The sequence below is a fragment of the Carettochelys insculpta genome, chromosome 2 (assembly GCF_033958435.1).
Source record: "Carettochelys insculpta isolate YL-2023 chromosome 2, ASM3395843v1, whole genome shotgun sequence".
Taxonomy (NCBI): domain Eukaryota; kingdom Metazoa; phylum Chordata; order Testudines; family Carettochelyidae; genus Carettochelys; species Carettochelys insculpta.
The window spans coordinates 219816307-219831958 of record NC_134138.1 but is presented as its reverse complement, the minus strand read 5'-3'; the positions used below and the strand labels follow the sequence as shown (position 1 = coordinate 219831958).

At 42.8% G+C, this 15652-nt stretch overlaps 1 protein-coding gene across 1 annotated transcript in view; it reads left to right on the top strand.

The window, feature by feature from the left end:
• Positions 1 to 851: 851 nt before the first annotated feature.
• The window catches only part of DNAH11 (dynein axonemal heavy chain 11), a 327231-nt gene continuing 312430 nt past the window's right edge, over positions 852 to 15652 (top strand). Inside the window, exons 1-2 of the mRNA XM_074984643.1 lie at positions 852 to 1324; positions 4626 to 4766. Of these exons, the coding sequence (XP_074840744.1) occupies positions 1091 to 1324; positions 4626 to 4766 (375 nt within the window). The 5' untranslated portion in view covers positions 852 to 1090. The remainder of the gene's footprint in view (positions 1325 to 4625; positions 4767 to 15652) is intronic.

The window sequence follows — 15652 nt, the reverse complement described above, 5'->3', positions numbered from 1 at the left end:
TTATTACCAATCCACCAAACTGTGGCATTGACATATACACAAATATTGCATATGTATTTCTTTAACCTAACCATTGCACTGTACTTTGAATCATGGAGTTTCTTGAAATCTTTCTTACAATTTTACACTCCTTTTTGGGTGTAAAGCACGTGGAATGAGTGTTGGACCGGTTTAAAAAGTGAACAGGTGGATCATTATTTTTCCATACTGACATTTTACACAAATGACTTGTGATCTCTCATTCTTAGCTACGTTTTGTGGTTGCAACACCAAACGGCTGAATTATTAATCACAAAGTTGCGATTTTCTTTCAATTTAAAAACCAAAACTGTCCACAAGCGCTGTGCACCCCACACCCTTGGGCGTTGAGACTGTGGAAGGCAGGCGCGTGCATCTCATGCCAAAACCGCCTCGTCGTGCCCTCTGGCGTGCTGCCAGGCCTCTTTCCACTCCCCGGGCGCAGGCAGACAATCCCCTCGCACGGCTCCCGGCAGCCTATTCAAGCTGGCTCCCGGGTCCCCAGGAACTGCGCTCTCCGAATTCCGCGAGCACCGACCTGCCGAGGACTGCACCACTTGTGCATTGCGGGAAGGGAGAGCGGAGCTCGAACTTCCCTCACCGCTTTCTGAGCCTCCCAGTCTCGCCTGGCTCCGCCGAGCAGCTGCCAATTCTCTCTCTCCCAACCCCCTTCCCGGCGGTGGTTCGTTCCAGAAGGAGTTGCCCTGGTTGGGCAGAGGTGTGATTTACTCCCTGGGGGGAGGGGCGTCTCAGGGGCTCCGTCATCCCCAAGGAAACAGGACGCTGCTGCCTTGCAATTTATGGTCGCTGAGGTTGCAACAGGCAGCGCTGCAACGAGTTCCCTGGCTGCTTGACCGGGGCCCTAGGCGGGGCAGCGAGACAGCCGCAGGGGAACGCCAAAGACAGGGCAGGGGAGGAAGGAACTTTAGCGCTGGTGCATTTGCCAGGGGACGCAAAGTGGCAGCTCCTGCCTAGGCGGGAATGGAAGAAGAGAGGGAGGTTACTCCCTGAGCACAAACTTGGTGCGGGGGACGCCCTCCAACCAGCAGCCCCCGCAGTTCTTGGTCCCGAGATGGAGGAGGAAAAGCAAGAGGCAGCGCAGGAAGAAAGTTTCTCAGAAGATGAGAGGGTCCAGTTTGTGGGGCAGCGTTTGGCCCTTTTGCTGAAATTCCAAGTAGAAAAATGGAGCAAATACCTTGAAAAGGAGGAGAACCAGAAAGTCCTAGCGGAGTTTTTGGACAAAACCGAGACAGGTTTCTTGCTGTTTTGCTCCCCTCGGGCAGGAATGTTAACAGCTATGCAAAAGGTAAGGTGCGGAAGTTTGAACTGCATGTACTGTACTTTACCCTTTGGGATATTCCAGTTATATTTGCTGAAATTTTATAGAACAGAGCCCGTAAGGCATGCCATGAAAAGTGCAATCCCCTTCTTGGCTCTTTCAGGGTTAAGAGTTTCTAATAAGCAGAGTGAAGTATTTTAATTGCTAGATATGGGCAAAATTGGTAGTGGTGTGGGAGCAGAGTTTAATTTTATCTGACCCGCCATCACTAGCAACATTAAGACCCTTCCATTTTTGTCCCTTACAGCAATGATTCTTAGAGGGAAATAACTGGAAATAGATAAACATTTTATTGAAATGAATTTCACTTTAAGCTATATTAATACACTCTGCAGGAACGACTTCGGTGTCAGCCATTACTTTTATCCTCAAGGGTCTTCCCTTTAAACCAGTGGTACTGAGACTGAGGCTTGGGAGCAGCAAGTGGCTTTTTAATGCGTCTCCTGTGGTTCTTTGCATCACATGATAGTAAAACATTGTGTTAACTAAATTGTTTAACATAATAGTATCAATTTATTAACTTATTTACTGTGAGACTTGTGTGTGTGTGTGTGTGTGTGTGTGTCTGTAAAATATATAGTATTGTAGTAAACGAAACCATGACCTCACACAACTACGGGTCTGTTTGGCAATGCTGATTGCTGATTTCACTGTGAACCACTCAGGTTTGAGTATCACTGCATTTAAAATGTGATTTGGGTAAATTAAGATCAGATTGGGAAGGGCAGGTCCTCACACTGTGCATAGGCACATAAACAGATCCATTTAAGTCAATTGGAATACTCATGGAGGAGAGTAAGTGCCCATCCATCTGAGTGTAAGGGATACAGTCTCATCCATAGTAATGGAGAGGACTGAACCCTCTAGAATATTAATCTATCCTGTTGAAAATACATAGGTCAAATGCTGGTTCTGCTGAACTCAGTGGCAGTTTTGTCATTGGCTTAAGTGAGGCCAGAATGTCACCTGCTAAATGTAGTTGCTAACAAACTGCTGGCTTTAGCTAGAAAGGAAGTGCAAGGAACTTGAGTACTTAATATTGTGTATGTATGTTCTTTAGTTAATACTTTGATTCCTAAGTATATCAGCGCACTTGCTTAAAATACCCTTTGGGCGTCTGCCTCACTGGATTTTTTTTTTTTTTTTAAAAGCCTTATTCATTGGCTGTCAGCTACAGAAGCTTTTATTAGTAACATAATGCAAATCCAAACCCTGGATTCTAATTGTCTACTCCAGTAATCTAAAGAAGTGGGTCTTATCCACAAAAGCTCATTACCTAATACATTTGTTAGTCTTTAAAGTGCTATAAGACTGCTTGTTATTTGTGAAGTTACAGGCGAACACAGTTATTCCACAAGGACTGTAATACAAGTAAGTGTCCTCCAAGACAGTTTCTACCCACCAGAATTGGGTTTTTATGGGAATAAAAGGAGTTCCTTTGGCTGGTATACTGTCCAATTTCCCTAAATTAATTTTAAAAAAATCTCAGCTTTTGCCCTTTTGACCCACATTTTTTGACCCCTAAAGTACTATTCTGCTATTGCTCATGTCTCTTACCAAAGGAATAAAAGAGGAAATTCAACTTAATTGTGTCAAATCAATGGGACAAGAGTCCACGCAACAAAAATGAGTGCCTTGAGCCACTGCCTGATAGGACCATTAGCTCTGTGCTGCTTAACTTTAGTAAAGATAATTAGTTCAGGTCTTAAAATATCTTTACAATAGTGCCTTAAATATAAGGCCTAATCCAGGAAAAGAAGCACCTTTGTGGCTTTGTATTTGAAAACAGTTTATAGGACAATTTTAAAAAGCTTTGCCCTGGGCAAGCCTCCGAGTTCTGTTGCAAGACCACCTATTTTCTGTGGCTGAGTGGAAAATGTATGGTTGCTTAAACTGAGATTTTTAATCAAATAAATAAGAATATAAATAATACAGTAAATAGGTCAGCTCTGTCTTTCTCTATGTTTAAATCCAGTATTGTGTACCATCCCCACATTTTCAATTTTTATGATGCAGATTTTTATTGAAAACATATACGTTTGTTGCGTGGTTGACATAGTAAGAGTGAAGCTCTGAAAGTTTTGGCAGCTGGCTGGGAAACTCTTGGAGTTTTGATTTCAGGCTATCTGCACGTTCCTGGAAGATGACAATACATCAGTTGCTACAATACAAGGTGACAATACATTAGTTTCTTTGTTGAACCTCACTAGTCCAGCGCCCTCTTGTCTGACAACATCTGTAATCCAACCTGATTTTAATTAGCTGGACCAAGTTTCTTGTGATCCCATAAAGTTTGTTTAAAGCCACCATTCCTGGCTCTAAGTGTTCTGTGCTGTTATTTAGCCGTATTTTACACTCTAGATGTCTTCTAAAAGCCAGATAAGTGATAGAAGTGTAAGTAATGCTGCTACAATACTGACCTCCTGTGGTCCAGCAAATTCTCTCGTTTGGCACTGGTCAGGTCCCAAGGGTGCCGGACTAGAGAGGCTCAACCTATAGTTTCATTTTAAACTCCAGAAGACTAGGTTTGTTTTTTAATGAAGTATTAGATTTCAGAGCACATTCTGAGCAAGGGAAGAAGTCAATGGGAAATTTCACAGCTGTCAAATCCACTTCAATGAAATGTAAAATTGAAAATTTAGGCCCTGCTTGTTGTCCATCTAACACTTCCATGAAAAGGGAATGTGGCTCTGGAAAAAGTTAATTTGTTATTGGATGTGAATTAATAATTAAGCTAAACTCCTTTCAGAAACATTCCTTTGGCTTGTACTGAGTGGAAGTTATGGGTATACGTCAAGGGATAGAATTTGGCCCTGTATATCATGTGAAAGTACTTTACAGGCATCATATGTGGGGCTCATTTCATCCACCCTGAGATACAATCACACTATTATTTGGAAATGTGGCCACAGCTCTATATCAGTACAGGTTTGGGTTCTTCTTTTTGAGAGTTTTTTTAAATGGTGCCTTTTTGCAAAAGATCAACAATAGGCAGGTTAAAAATCAGAAATTAAGGCAAGTGCAAGGTCTAGGTACAAGTTTTGGATGGACACACACACACACTCTCTCTGCACAGGGATTCTGAAAAGGTGCTATGTTTGTACCTCTCTGCTCTGCTCCCTGCACTGAGTCCCAGCAGGTCTGACCAGGTCTTCGATATTATTATGTCATCTAAAAGACTATTATTGGTGTTTTATTTTCTGACTTCTTTGTACTGTAAAGATCATATTTTTCTAGAGCTGATAACCTATGATTCTCTTGTTTTTAGATACCAAGTGATTTAAAACAAAAAACGGTTTGCATTATGAAGACCACAGAACGCATTGGAGTGGAGAATTACAAAAAAGACTTACTATTTGAAGAGTTGTCTGCAACACCACTAGAACAAGTGGTTGATTTAATAGAAAAGGTATGTAGAACTAAACATCCGTGATTAAAATTTAAAATGTGAGTCTTGCATATGTACCTATAATCCTACACCAGATAGGGGATTGCAGAAAAATACTTCTTACACTGGTAAAACTTTTTAAAAATCACAATAAAACTGCAGTTAATCTGTTTGCTTAGAGAGGCCACAAAGGAGTGGATGGCAGCAGTGTTGTCATGTATGTTGTCTTATTTTTGTTGTAATTGAAGTGACATCATCTGAATTGTGCAGCATAAAGCAAATGCTGAACATTCTTGTATAATCTGGTAGTAATAGATCAAGTACTGGCTTGATTCTTTTCAGGAATCTAGAACCTATTTTTAGCAACTCTGATTTAGTGAGGGTTATTGACATCCTCTTGTCCAAAGGATGTCAGTATGAAAGATGGGGTTTGAGTCAGTTCCCCTGTGGCCAGTTATTCTCTCTCATCCAGGCATATTGAAATAGATGGTAGAGTTTCATACCAAAAATTAACAGTATATGCAGTCATTACTCCAGGTTATGTCTATGTTGATTTAAGTAACTAAAAATAGCTTTCATAATTTTTTTTGCATCTGAATCTTTCATAGAAAACTGGTGTGTTGGGGGGAACAGCTTTTAAGTGAGAATCATTGAGCCAAACTGTCAACCCCATATATCAGGGGTGTGCAACCAAAATAGTGAGAAGAGCCATGTTTTCAAATTCTGCTGCAAAATCAATCCTTCAAGACCTGCAATATGTGTGAATACAAAACACTCCTTAATAAATAATGTCAAGCCATGCTTTTTATCACACCTATTTTAAGAACAGTGCGCACACACAATAATTTTGTATCCATTAGAAAGTTGTTGCCTCGAGATGGGGGTTTTACTCCCCTATCCTGCAAATCTGCCCCCATCCCCAAACTTAACACCTCTGAGCCCCAAACTCCTGTCCCCACCCCAGCCAGCTAAAGCGTTCAGTTCTGCTGCGGCCACTGCTTCCCTCCACTGTCTCCTCCTCCTTCTCAGGGTGGTTGCGTGGCTCTGACAGGAGCAGGCTCATCTGCTATCCCTGCAGCTGTCCTGCTGGCTTAGAGTTCCACCCATGTGGGGTGGCTCCCTGCCCAGCCAGCTTTCTCTTTTGGGCTCCCTGCTCCAGCTGACTGCTGAGTGGCTCTGCTGCTGCCGCTTAAACAAAAAAAATTAAAATCAGTTGGTACAATGGCAGGCAACTAAATTTAGATTTTTGTTCAAGTGGCCTGTAGAGCCACAAGAGGAGTCAGTAGTGGCAGCTCTTGGAGCCACAAGTGGCTCTTTAAAGAGCCACCTGCGGCTTCAGAGCCACAGGTTGCTGACCCCTGCTATAGATGATGGAAGCCACTTCAAGTCAGGGTGTGCGGCAGCCTCCCCCGCACCCTTAGTTCCTGCACTTATGAGGAAAAGGTATAGTCTTGATAAGGAGAGTATATAAATTAAGATTTCCTCACTAATAGGTGTTTAGTTCCAATAGATCTAAATGAAAATTTCACTACATTCTTGCAGAACCTATCTCTGAAAATAAATATACATGCGAAGTTTAAAAATCCTGTCACTCCTTGATTATATTATTCTATTTCTTAGAGTAAAAATAGGAAAAAAACTGGATGAGATAATTTGTATGGAATGAGGCAGACATCAGAAATCATTCATTTGGTATGCATGTGATTTCCTGTTGCATAGAAGCATTTTTATATTATGTGAAACGCTTCAGCTGCTTCTACACTATGAGATCATATCAGTTTTGAAGGCATTTAGCCTGACTTTACTAAGTGCCTGTCTTCACTGTAAATTCCATTAGCTTGATTTATTGACGACTAAAATCAGCATAATATTGATATCATGATATTGTTGTAACCTGATGGGTGTCGTGTTCAGGTTGAATCTCAAATTTTGAAGGGTAGTGAAGAAGTGCCATGTTTTCAAATTGAATCCATTAGCTCCAGACATGTCCCACATGTGCCCCACCGTTCTTTGCCCTGTCCTCTTCCATCTCCAGCGCTCCAAGGTGCACAGGAATTTGGCAACAGGAGACCATTTTAATTTGGCACCTGGAAGCCCGTGGTTGTAGGGTCATGATTGTCCGACAGGCTGAAAAATCTTTTTCTTTTGCTATTAGTGCGGCTGTGGAGTCTGTGGTCCTGTGTCTACCTCTGCTAGTTGCCTTTTTTTATGCTGGTGCCGGCTGCTGCCCCGCTCCTGCACCACATGACAGCTAGAGTGGGGGTTGTGCTTGTATGATAGGACAAAAAACTTTTTTCAGCCCTTTACATTTTGTCCTGTTCTCCCCCCTTCCCCTCAAATCCCTCTTTTCCCTCCCTGAGAGGCGCCATGCAGTCTGGAACTTTTCTGCACCCGGCTGCATCATGTAGCTTGACCCCGAACCAATAAAAGGACACGCAGAACATGGTGTCAGGCAGCTTGTGCATGATGAGGGTCCTGGAGCTGCCTGGGGGAAAAGTCTCCCTTGGTGGCTAAAGATACTCCAGGGCTGGAAGCTAATCAGGGGCCTTGCAGCTGCCCAGCGGCAGTCTCCCTCAATGGCTAAAGATACTTGGAGGCCAGCTGCTATTCTTGGGCCTTGCGGCTGCCAGGTGACATCTCTATCAGGGGCTGGCAGCTGTTAGTGGGAAGTCTCCCTTGCACCTGATATTCTGGGGCTGGCTTAAGACCATCAAGTGCCCAGAGGCAGGGGCTGGGACCAGATTTGCCCTCTAACGGATACTCGTTAAAGAATTTAAAGTGTATTCAGTCCAATGTGGCAGCCATGTCTCAGGATCATCATCATCATCATCAACAACCATGGGCTCAGCGCTCGTTGGTGTCTGATGCCTCTCTCACTATTTCCTTCCATCTTTCCCCGTCCGGTGCGAAGTGGCTTAGTTTCTGTAGACTAGCTCCACATCAATCTGCTGTATCATCTACCCATTCTCTGTGGGGTCTGCTTCTCCAATTCGAACTGTTCATTATGTCAAATACCAGGGTCTTGATTTTTTCGTTCGTCGTTCATTCTGCAATTCCTCAGGCTCCCTCTCCATAATTAACCCCGGGCTCCCCATTACCCGTAGTCACATTGAAGTGTCTTTGAAAGTTGTTAGGGAGGATATTCACTGTAATGCCTGCATGCACTTAGATGTACATTTCTAGGTTATGAATTGGGTACAAGGCTGCAAATTATTGCTCTGAGGATCATCTTTACCAGGAGGTCGAAGTACAGAGCCAAAACTTTCCTCTGGACCTGCTGGGCATTGGGGCAGGTGGTGGGTCCTGCCACAGGGTTTCCTGGGCTCCTAGTGGCTTTAAGAATTGCCAGAGGCAAGCACCATAGAGCATTAATTACTGTGGACAGAGTGTCCCATGGGCTATCTGGAGGCCTTTTTGGTCAACAGAAATAAAATACTTTGTCACTACAGTGACTCTTCTTTGAGACCAAATTTTTGTATGGGCTTGATCCAAAGGCCATTAAAGGCAATGTAGAAGCTCTACAGTTACCACAGTTTTCCAAGTAAGGCTCACAGTGACCAACCGAACCATAAGTGATTCAATGATCCATTGCATTTTCAGTGTAACACACGTCTACTTACACGTACATTTCCAGATCTTGGAGTGGATGCAAGGATAAAAATTCTTGTACTGAGGATCTTCCTTGCCAGGAGATCTAAACCCAGATTCAGGTGGTGGGTCCTGTCCTGAAGTGTTGGCCAGCATCCAGGGCCCAGATGTAGCTCCTTCCCCTTTGCTTGGACTTATGCTACAGCAGAGGTGGCCTCATCCTTCCAGGGTGGTGGCCATCTGGCATAGGCTTGCGCATTATGATGCTTCACCTTAGCGTCTTGGCGTAGCTCCTTCTCACCCCACAGGTCTAGGAGGGTCTGCGCCTTGGGCCCAGTCCAGGAGGCACCCACCTCTGTTGCTCCGGGCTGGCTCCTGGGACCTCCTGGGGGATTCCTTCAGGGCCCAGGGAATCTCGGGCTCCCTCCTGGTGTGCCATGTAGAATATTGGCTGGAAAGGAGTGGACGCAAGGGTGTTTGCACGGCAGCTTGTAGCTCCGCTTTTCACGCACATTCAGAAATTTGTCACTAGAGTGGCTGGCCTTTGAGACAAAATTCTTCATCTGCAGATCATCATTGCCAGGAGTTCTAAATCCAGATCCAAGCCTTTCCCCTGGGCCCAAGTGGCTTTTGGCCCTGCCGATCTTACGAGTCCCCTTGGTTTATGTGACCCTTTCTCCCCACTTAACATCAAACATGTACTCCAGTGCTTTTGCATCCCATTTTGAAAACCTGTTGGTTGGGAAGCCTGAAATCATTTTCCTATCCGCTTTCCTACCTCTCCCCTCCCCTCACTTATAAAAAGCACATCTGTTATACAGGCAAGCCAGATTCTGCTTTGAAAAAGGGGTGTTTGATTAAACCGGCAGGGGAATGAGGGAAATGAACTGTAGGAAGATGTTGTCAGATACCCTGCATGTGGCTGTGGGTATTTTTTTTTCCCTCTTGCTGCACCAGGGAAAGTACCCAGAATGGTACAGGGCTCAGGGAACTGTGGGATAGGTTCCCATAATGCATTGCTGCAGCAGTCAATTTTGGCAATTTTTGTGTGTGTCAGCAATAAGTCGATTTTGTGGGGAGCCTGTGGGAAGGTGAGGATGTGCAAAATCGAATTTATAAAACCTAGCGTTAAATCAGTTTTAAAAAAGACTATTTTAGCTCATAGTGTAGATGCTGCCTTTGGTTATACCTATTGTATCTTATAGAACTAGAAGGGACCTCAAGACATCATCTTATAGAACTGGAAGGGACCTCAAAAGGTCTAACCTTTTCAATCTAACCTGCCATAGAACCTTGAAAGGCCCCCTCAGGGCTTGAACTCACAACCTTGGGCTTACAAGGCCAATACTCTAACCTCTTGGTGTCTAATAGTAATTCAAGGATTGCTGCAGTTGCGGTTGTCTGCAATTAAGATGTAATAATCCAAAAATATTTTTAAAAATTAAAACAGTAATAATGATAGATGCTAAAACTAGAAAGGTCACTGTAGCTTCTCACTATGTTGGCCAGAACTTTGTTGACCTTGAATTGGACTTTATTCTGTGGTGTCCTTGTATTTGTATTTGAGAGGAAGTTATTGTCTTGGGGGGCCAGTGGAAACAAGCTGGTTAAGAGCCAAACAGGTAAAAGAACTTTCAGCAAACTTACACTGGGAAGAGAAAGGATAACGTCATGGCCCCAGTGAAATCAGTGAGAGAACTCCCATTAACTACAGTGAGGCAGGGTTTAGCCCATTTCAACGGGAACTTGACTTTGTCAGCCTCTGTGAAAAGTGAATGATTTGAAAAGTTGATAGAGAGAGGGAGTGAGGCCCCAAACTATAATGAAAAGAAGAGGGAAGTTTGCTGATGATGGGATCAACTATATATCCATTATGTGGTGTCTTAGCTTCAGATCCCACATTTACTTGGGATTCTGTTCTTTGTGAAACCTGGTGCATTTGGTATGGCAATGTACTCAATTTGCTCAAATGTATTTCCTGTTAAAAGTTAATTACTTTTTTCCTGGTTTGTTGCTATGGAGGATGTTACAGCAGCAAACAAGCATTTGGAATTTAGTTGTAACAAGTCATACAGAGAATGCTACTTGAGCTGTTTTACCTTCCTGATATATTCTGCAGAAATCGAATGAGAATTTCACAACAGTAGCACCTGTTCAAGCACTTGATTTAAAGATCTTGCATAACTTGAGACTCTTCATGTATTGCTGGTTACCTACATCCAAGGAGATTCAAAAGACTTCAGCAAACACTGAAAAAATACACTTAAATATTTTTTTTAAAAGTAGCAAGCGTATGGAAGGATGAAAAATGGAAGGGTTAGGCATTTTAAAATGATCATGTCTGTTTAGTATATAAGCAAGACTTTTCATTAAGAGCTCCTTGTGTTCTTGCTGAAAAAGGTGTTCACAGTATGCAATAACATTTCACACCACAAGCGAGTATTCGACAAAAATAAGAAAATAAAATGAAAAATCCAACAACTTGCGCCTTTTCACTTCCCCTTCAAAACAAAACCAAGCCATTGCAGTTTCTGTAAACCTGGGAAAGTTAGTGTAGTCTTCTTAATATAGTTTACTTCTGATTCATCCTCTGTATCCCTTTTAACACTATAGTCTGTTTCAAGGCACTGCCCTTTTAAGGATAGGTCCTTTTCAAAGAAGATCAGTAACTATGCTGGGAATGGGTTTCAGGTGCCTGAGTCCCTTAACCACCTGCTGAGGCTTAAAAAGAGAGTTCCCAGGGGAAATTATTATCAGGAGAGAAATGCAGGGATGCTCTTCTGTGAAAGAACCCTGCTGCTGATGAGGGTGGGTCACCAGGGCCAGCCAGGAAGGAAGACTGGAGAAGGAATTGATTTCAGAGATTGGAGTTACGAAAATGCCTTGGGGAAAGTTTCCCTGGAGAGAAACCCAAAGGTTAGAATGGACCTGGCAGAGCTCCTAGGCCTAGTCTACACTGCAGAGTTAAAAACCATATGCTATTTTAATTACACTGGCTATGCGTGTCAGCAGAATACATCCACAGTTGGTCCTCTTGCATTGTGAATAGCTATCCCACTGTGTAACTTGCCACTATGGAGACATACTTACTGTCCTTAATGCAGTTCTTTCTTCCCACAGGCTTCCAAGTTCATTTTGTGCCATTTTTTTAACAGCCCCGCCATTTATGCCTGAAAGCATGGATTCTGCCCTGCTGGTCACCAGATGATCATTATGAACCCAACGTGACTGGTTGTGCAGTATTTCATGAGCTGGGAAACGGAAAGGAATCTAGATCCCAGCCCTGCTTGTGTGCAGTGGAAGGAAACAAAGGTTGCTGCTGGTGTTGACAAAGCAGCTACCCATGGTGGACTGTTGGTACTGGGCTCAGGAAACAAGTATGAGTGGTGGGATTGCATCATTTTGCACATATGGGATGACAAGTAGTGGATACAGAAAGCCATCTTCCTACAAATGTGTGCAGAGCTTACCTGCTCTCTGCAGCTCAAGGACACCAGAGTGAGAGGAGTCCATCATTTGAAAAACAAGTGGCCGTTGCACTGTAGAAGCTGGGAAATCTGGACTGTTATTGGTCAGTTGTGAACCAGTTTGGTGGGTTAGACCACTGTAGGGGCTGTGGTGATGCAAGTGTGCAGGGCCATTAATGACCTTTTATGAAGGATTGTGACTCTGGGTAATGTTCAGGAAATACTTGATGGTTTTGCAGCAATGGGCTTCCCTAACTGGGGTGGGGAGAGATGGATGGCACACACATCCCAAGTTTGTTCTGAGACCATCTTGCAATAGAGTACACCAACCAAAAGGGCTACTCATCGATGGCCTTGCAAGCCACTGTTGGATTAGTGGGGCCGTTTCACTGACATCAACAAATTAAAGGGGGAAATGTTTCCCCAGGGGTGGCACATTATTGTGGATCATGTGGATACTGATCTTGAATAGGCAGATACACAGAGCAATTAAAGGGCCTCAGTGGGGATGGGGGAGATTATTAGACCCCGAGAGGCTCTGAAGGAGCTTTTTATTTTTTTGACAATTACTGATAATTTCTCTTTATGTGATGCATTTGGTCAGGCAGTGTTTATCTGATGCCTTAAATGACCCCGAGCTTAATGACCCCTTAATGCTTCCTGAGCTTTAATTGTAGTAAGAAAATGTTCCTGCCTATAGCCACAGCATTTGAATTTAGCAGGAACTAGTGTGTGTTACACAAATAAGGACTCTTTTTTGCTTAAAAGACTAAATGTTAATTAAAGGGTACAACACGTATTTTATAAAAGGGGCATGGCGTTGGGAGAAGTCTATTGGTTCATGCTCTAACAACTCCAGTTTTCCTCATGGAAACCGGTATCTAGGGGTAGATTGTCAGGGATGATGGAACAGGAACATGTGAGGAATGTGTTGGGGGAATCTGGGGAGAGCATGAAATGGCTATTGTCTATATTGGCTGTATGTGTGCGCTCAGATTGCAAAACTATGGGGGACCTGAGCATCGCTAACTGTCCCTCCAGTACCTTTCTTATCTATTCCATTCCAGCTGTTATCCACTCCTGCTCACGTCTCCTTTCTAGACTATCCAGCCTGAGTTTTTCATGGTTTACCTGCACACTCTTGTTTTACTATGTGTTGCATCTATTGACTAAAGCACTTTTCTAAACATATCCTCCTGGTTCACCTCCTAATCTGACAGAGATGCTCCGCTGGTGTTGTAAGAATTGGTCCTCAATAGCACATCTGCAGAAACCACGGACAGAGACCTTTTGAGACATACTCAAAGCCTTGAATCACAGTCACACACACCTCTTTCTCACTGGCATTTGCACACTGCTTGTAAAAAAGTCCCAAATGTGGTGAGTTTTTTGGAGGGGTGGTGGTAAGGTTTAGTGCCTTTGGGGATTAGAAGTTGAATTGACAAGAGGGGACAAAATGTCTGGGTAGTCTACAAAAAGACCTTTTAAATGAGGATCATGTGTCTGTTAACCAGCGGGGCAATGAAGTTCAAACTGCTGACCATAGTAGTAATGATGAGCATTGACCTCCCAGAGGTCAGTTAGGTTGATATAAGCAAGTGCACTGTCTACACTGACACTGTGTTGCTTTAGCTATGTCATGACAAGGTCTGGGCCGCCCATCAGAGTGGCTTTATTTTGTAGGTGTAGCAAGGGGGTTAAAATTGGCAGGAGGGTCATGATATGTGTACAACTCCGCTGTTTTGTTGATGAAACCTGATTTTTGTCAATAAAACTGCATAGTGTAGACAAGGCCAAAGAGAGTTGTGACCTAATGCTTTAAACCAATGGTAAATGGAAAGCCCTAAAGGACTTGAGCTGAAAGAATCTGAGGAATTGTATGTATTTTGTAAGGATTTAATCAAGTAAATTACAAGAGGAGTAATGCTAATTAATACACACAAACCCACTCTTGGGTGCATGAGAGCACTGAAGATTCAAGAAGTCTGTGTAGCACAGGTTGAACCTCTCTAATCCAGCACCCTTGAGACCTGATTGGTACCGAACAAGAGAATTTGCTGAACCACGGGAGGTCAATATTGTGTAGTAGCATTACCAACACTTCCACTGCTTACTGGGCTCTTAGATGTAATTTACCCCTAAATGTCTTCTAAATAACAGAAAACAGAGTCAGGAATGGTGGCTATAAACAAACTTCCTGGGACCATGGGAAACTTGACTACAAGCATGATAAGTGGTCATCTGGCTAACTAGAATCATGCCAGATTATGAATGTTGCCAGATGAGATTGTGTTGGGTTAAAGAGATTCAACCTGTAGTAGAACTGTACCTCACCTATTGTATCCTTTCACAAACAGGAAGTTTGCTGTTACTCAAAAGGCGTTAGAACTGCATCATAGAACAAAGAGGATCTTTTCTTTTAATGCTGTTTATTAATGAATCTATTTTTTTGAAAAAAGAGATCTTATAAAACTTATTTTACAGCTTAAATGAAGATAAATGTAGTGCATACCATTATAAATTTGCCTTGTTAAAGGTGGTTCTCCAATCTTTAGTATGCAAAGACAGTTCTTAAACCATCACGTAATGATTCTCTTTCAGGAAACTCCACAAAGTTCCATCAGATTTCTAAATACTATAGTTATCATTTTAAGAGTATCTCTTTCATACAGTGGGGGGACTACTGTGATTACTGAATACCAAAGAGGGAACAGAGTTAGTGTTCACAGTGCCATCCTCTGGTATGCACTCTTAATATGCATGTTATCATGGTGCCTGCAAAATAACTAATAGTAGAAAGGCAGGTGGGTAGCTGAGGCTATTGCTGATTCGTCTCTAACACAGGGAATCAGATTTAAGCCTTGTAACTTCAAATTATGTACTCAGCTAATCTACGGAAAAACATGGCTGTATCACTGCTTTCCCTATCCTTCACCCTTCCTTCATCCATTTTTATGTTCTGTTTTAAATTAAGGCCCCTAGTCCTGCAAAGAGTCCTGCACAGGCAGAAGTCAGGTGGGCTCTGAATGAACAATTAGTAGCATTAAGCCTAAGGTGGGAAGCTCATTGAGTCTAATCGGAACCCAACCTGACTGAAGTCTATGAGCACTCATGTAATAACAAGTAACCCTAAAGTCTCTATTGGCATACAGATTTAATTGATGTATTCACTTTTTAGGTCTGATTCATATAAGCACTTAAGAACTATGTCCTACTCCCATTTAGCAAAGCACTTAAGCACTTGCTTAATTGTGACAAGTATCGGGGGCAGCCACGTTAGTCTGTATCTGCAAAAACAATTAGAAGTCCTGTTGCACCTTATAGACTAACATTTTGGAACATAAGCTTTCTTGGGTAAAGACCCACTTTGTCAGATGTATGTAGTAGAGATTCCAGAGACCACTCTTAAATATACAGGCACATGAAAAGAAGGGAGTACCAATCAAGAGGAAGCCCAGAGTTGATGAAGTCAATTCAATTACAGAGCATGTGGCCCTCTTCCAGCAGCTGGTGTGGAATTGTGAACACCAAGAGAGGAGAAACTGCTTTTGTAGTTGGCCAGCCATTTCCAATCTTTGTTCAATCCTTGATTGATGGTGTCAAACTTGCAAATATATTGTAGCTCTGCAGTTTCTTTTTGGAGTGTGTGTTTGAAGTTTTTTTTTGTTACAGGATTGCTACTTTGAAGTCTCCTACTAAGTGTCCAGGGAGATTGAAGTGTTCTCTTACAAGTTTTTGTGTGTCACCATTCCTGATTTCTGATTTTGTGTCCATTTACTCTTCTATGTAGAGACTGTTAATTTTGGCCAATGTCTATGGCAGGGGGCATTGCTGGCACGTGATGGCATAAAT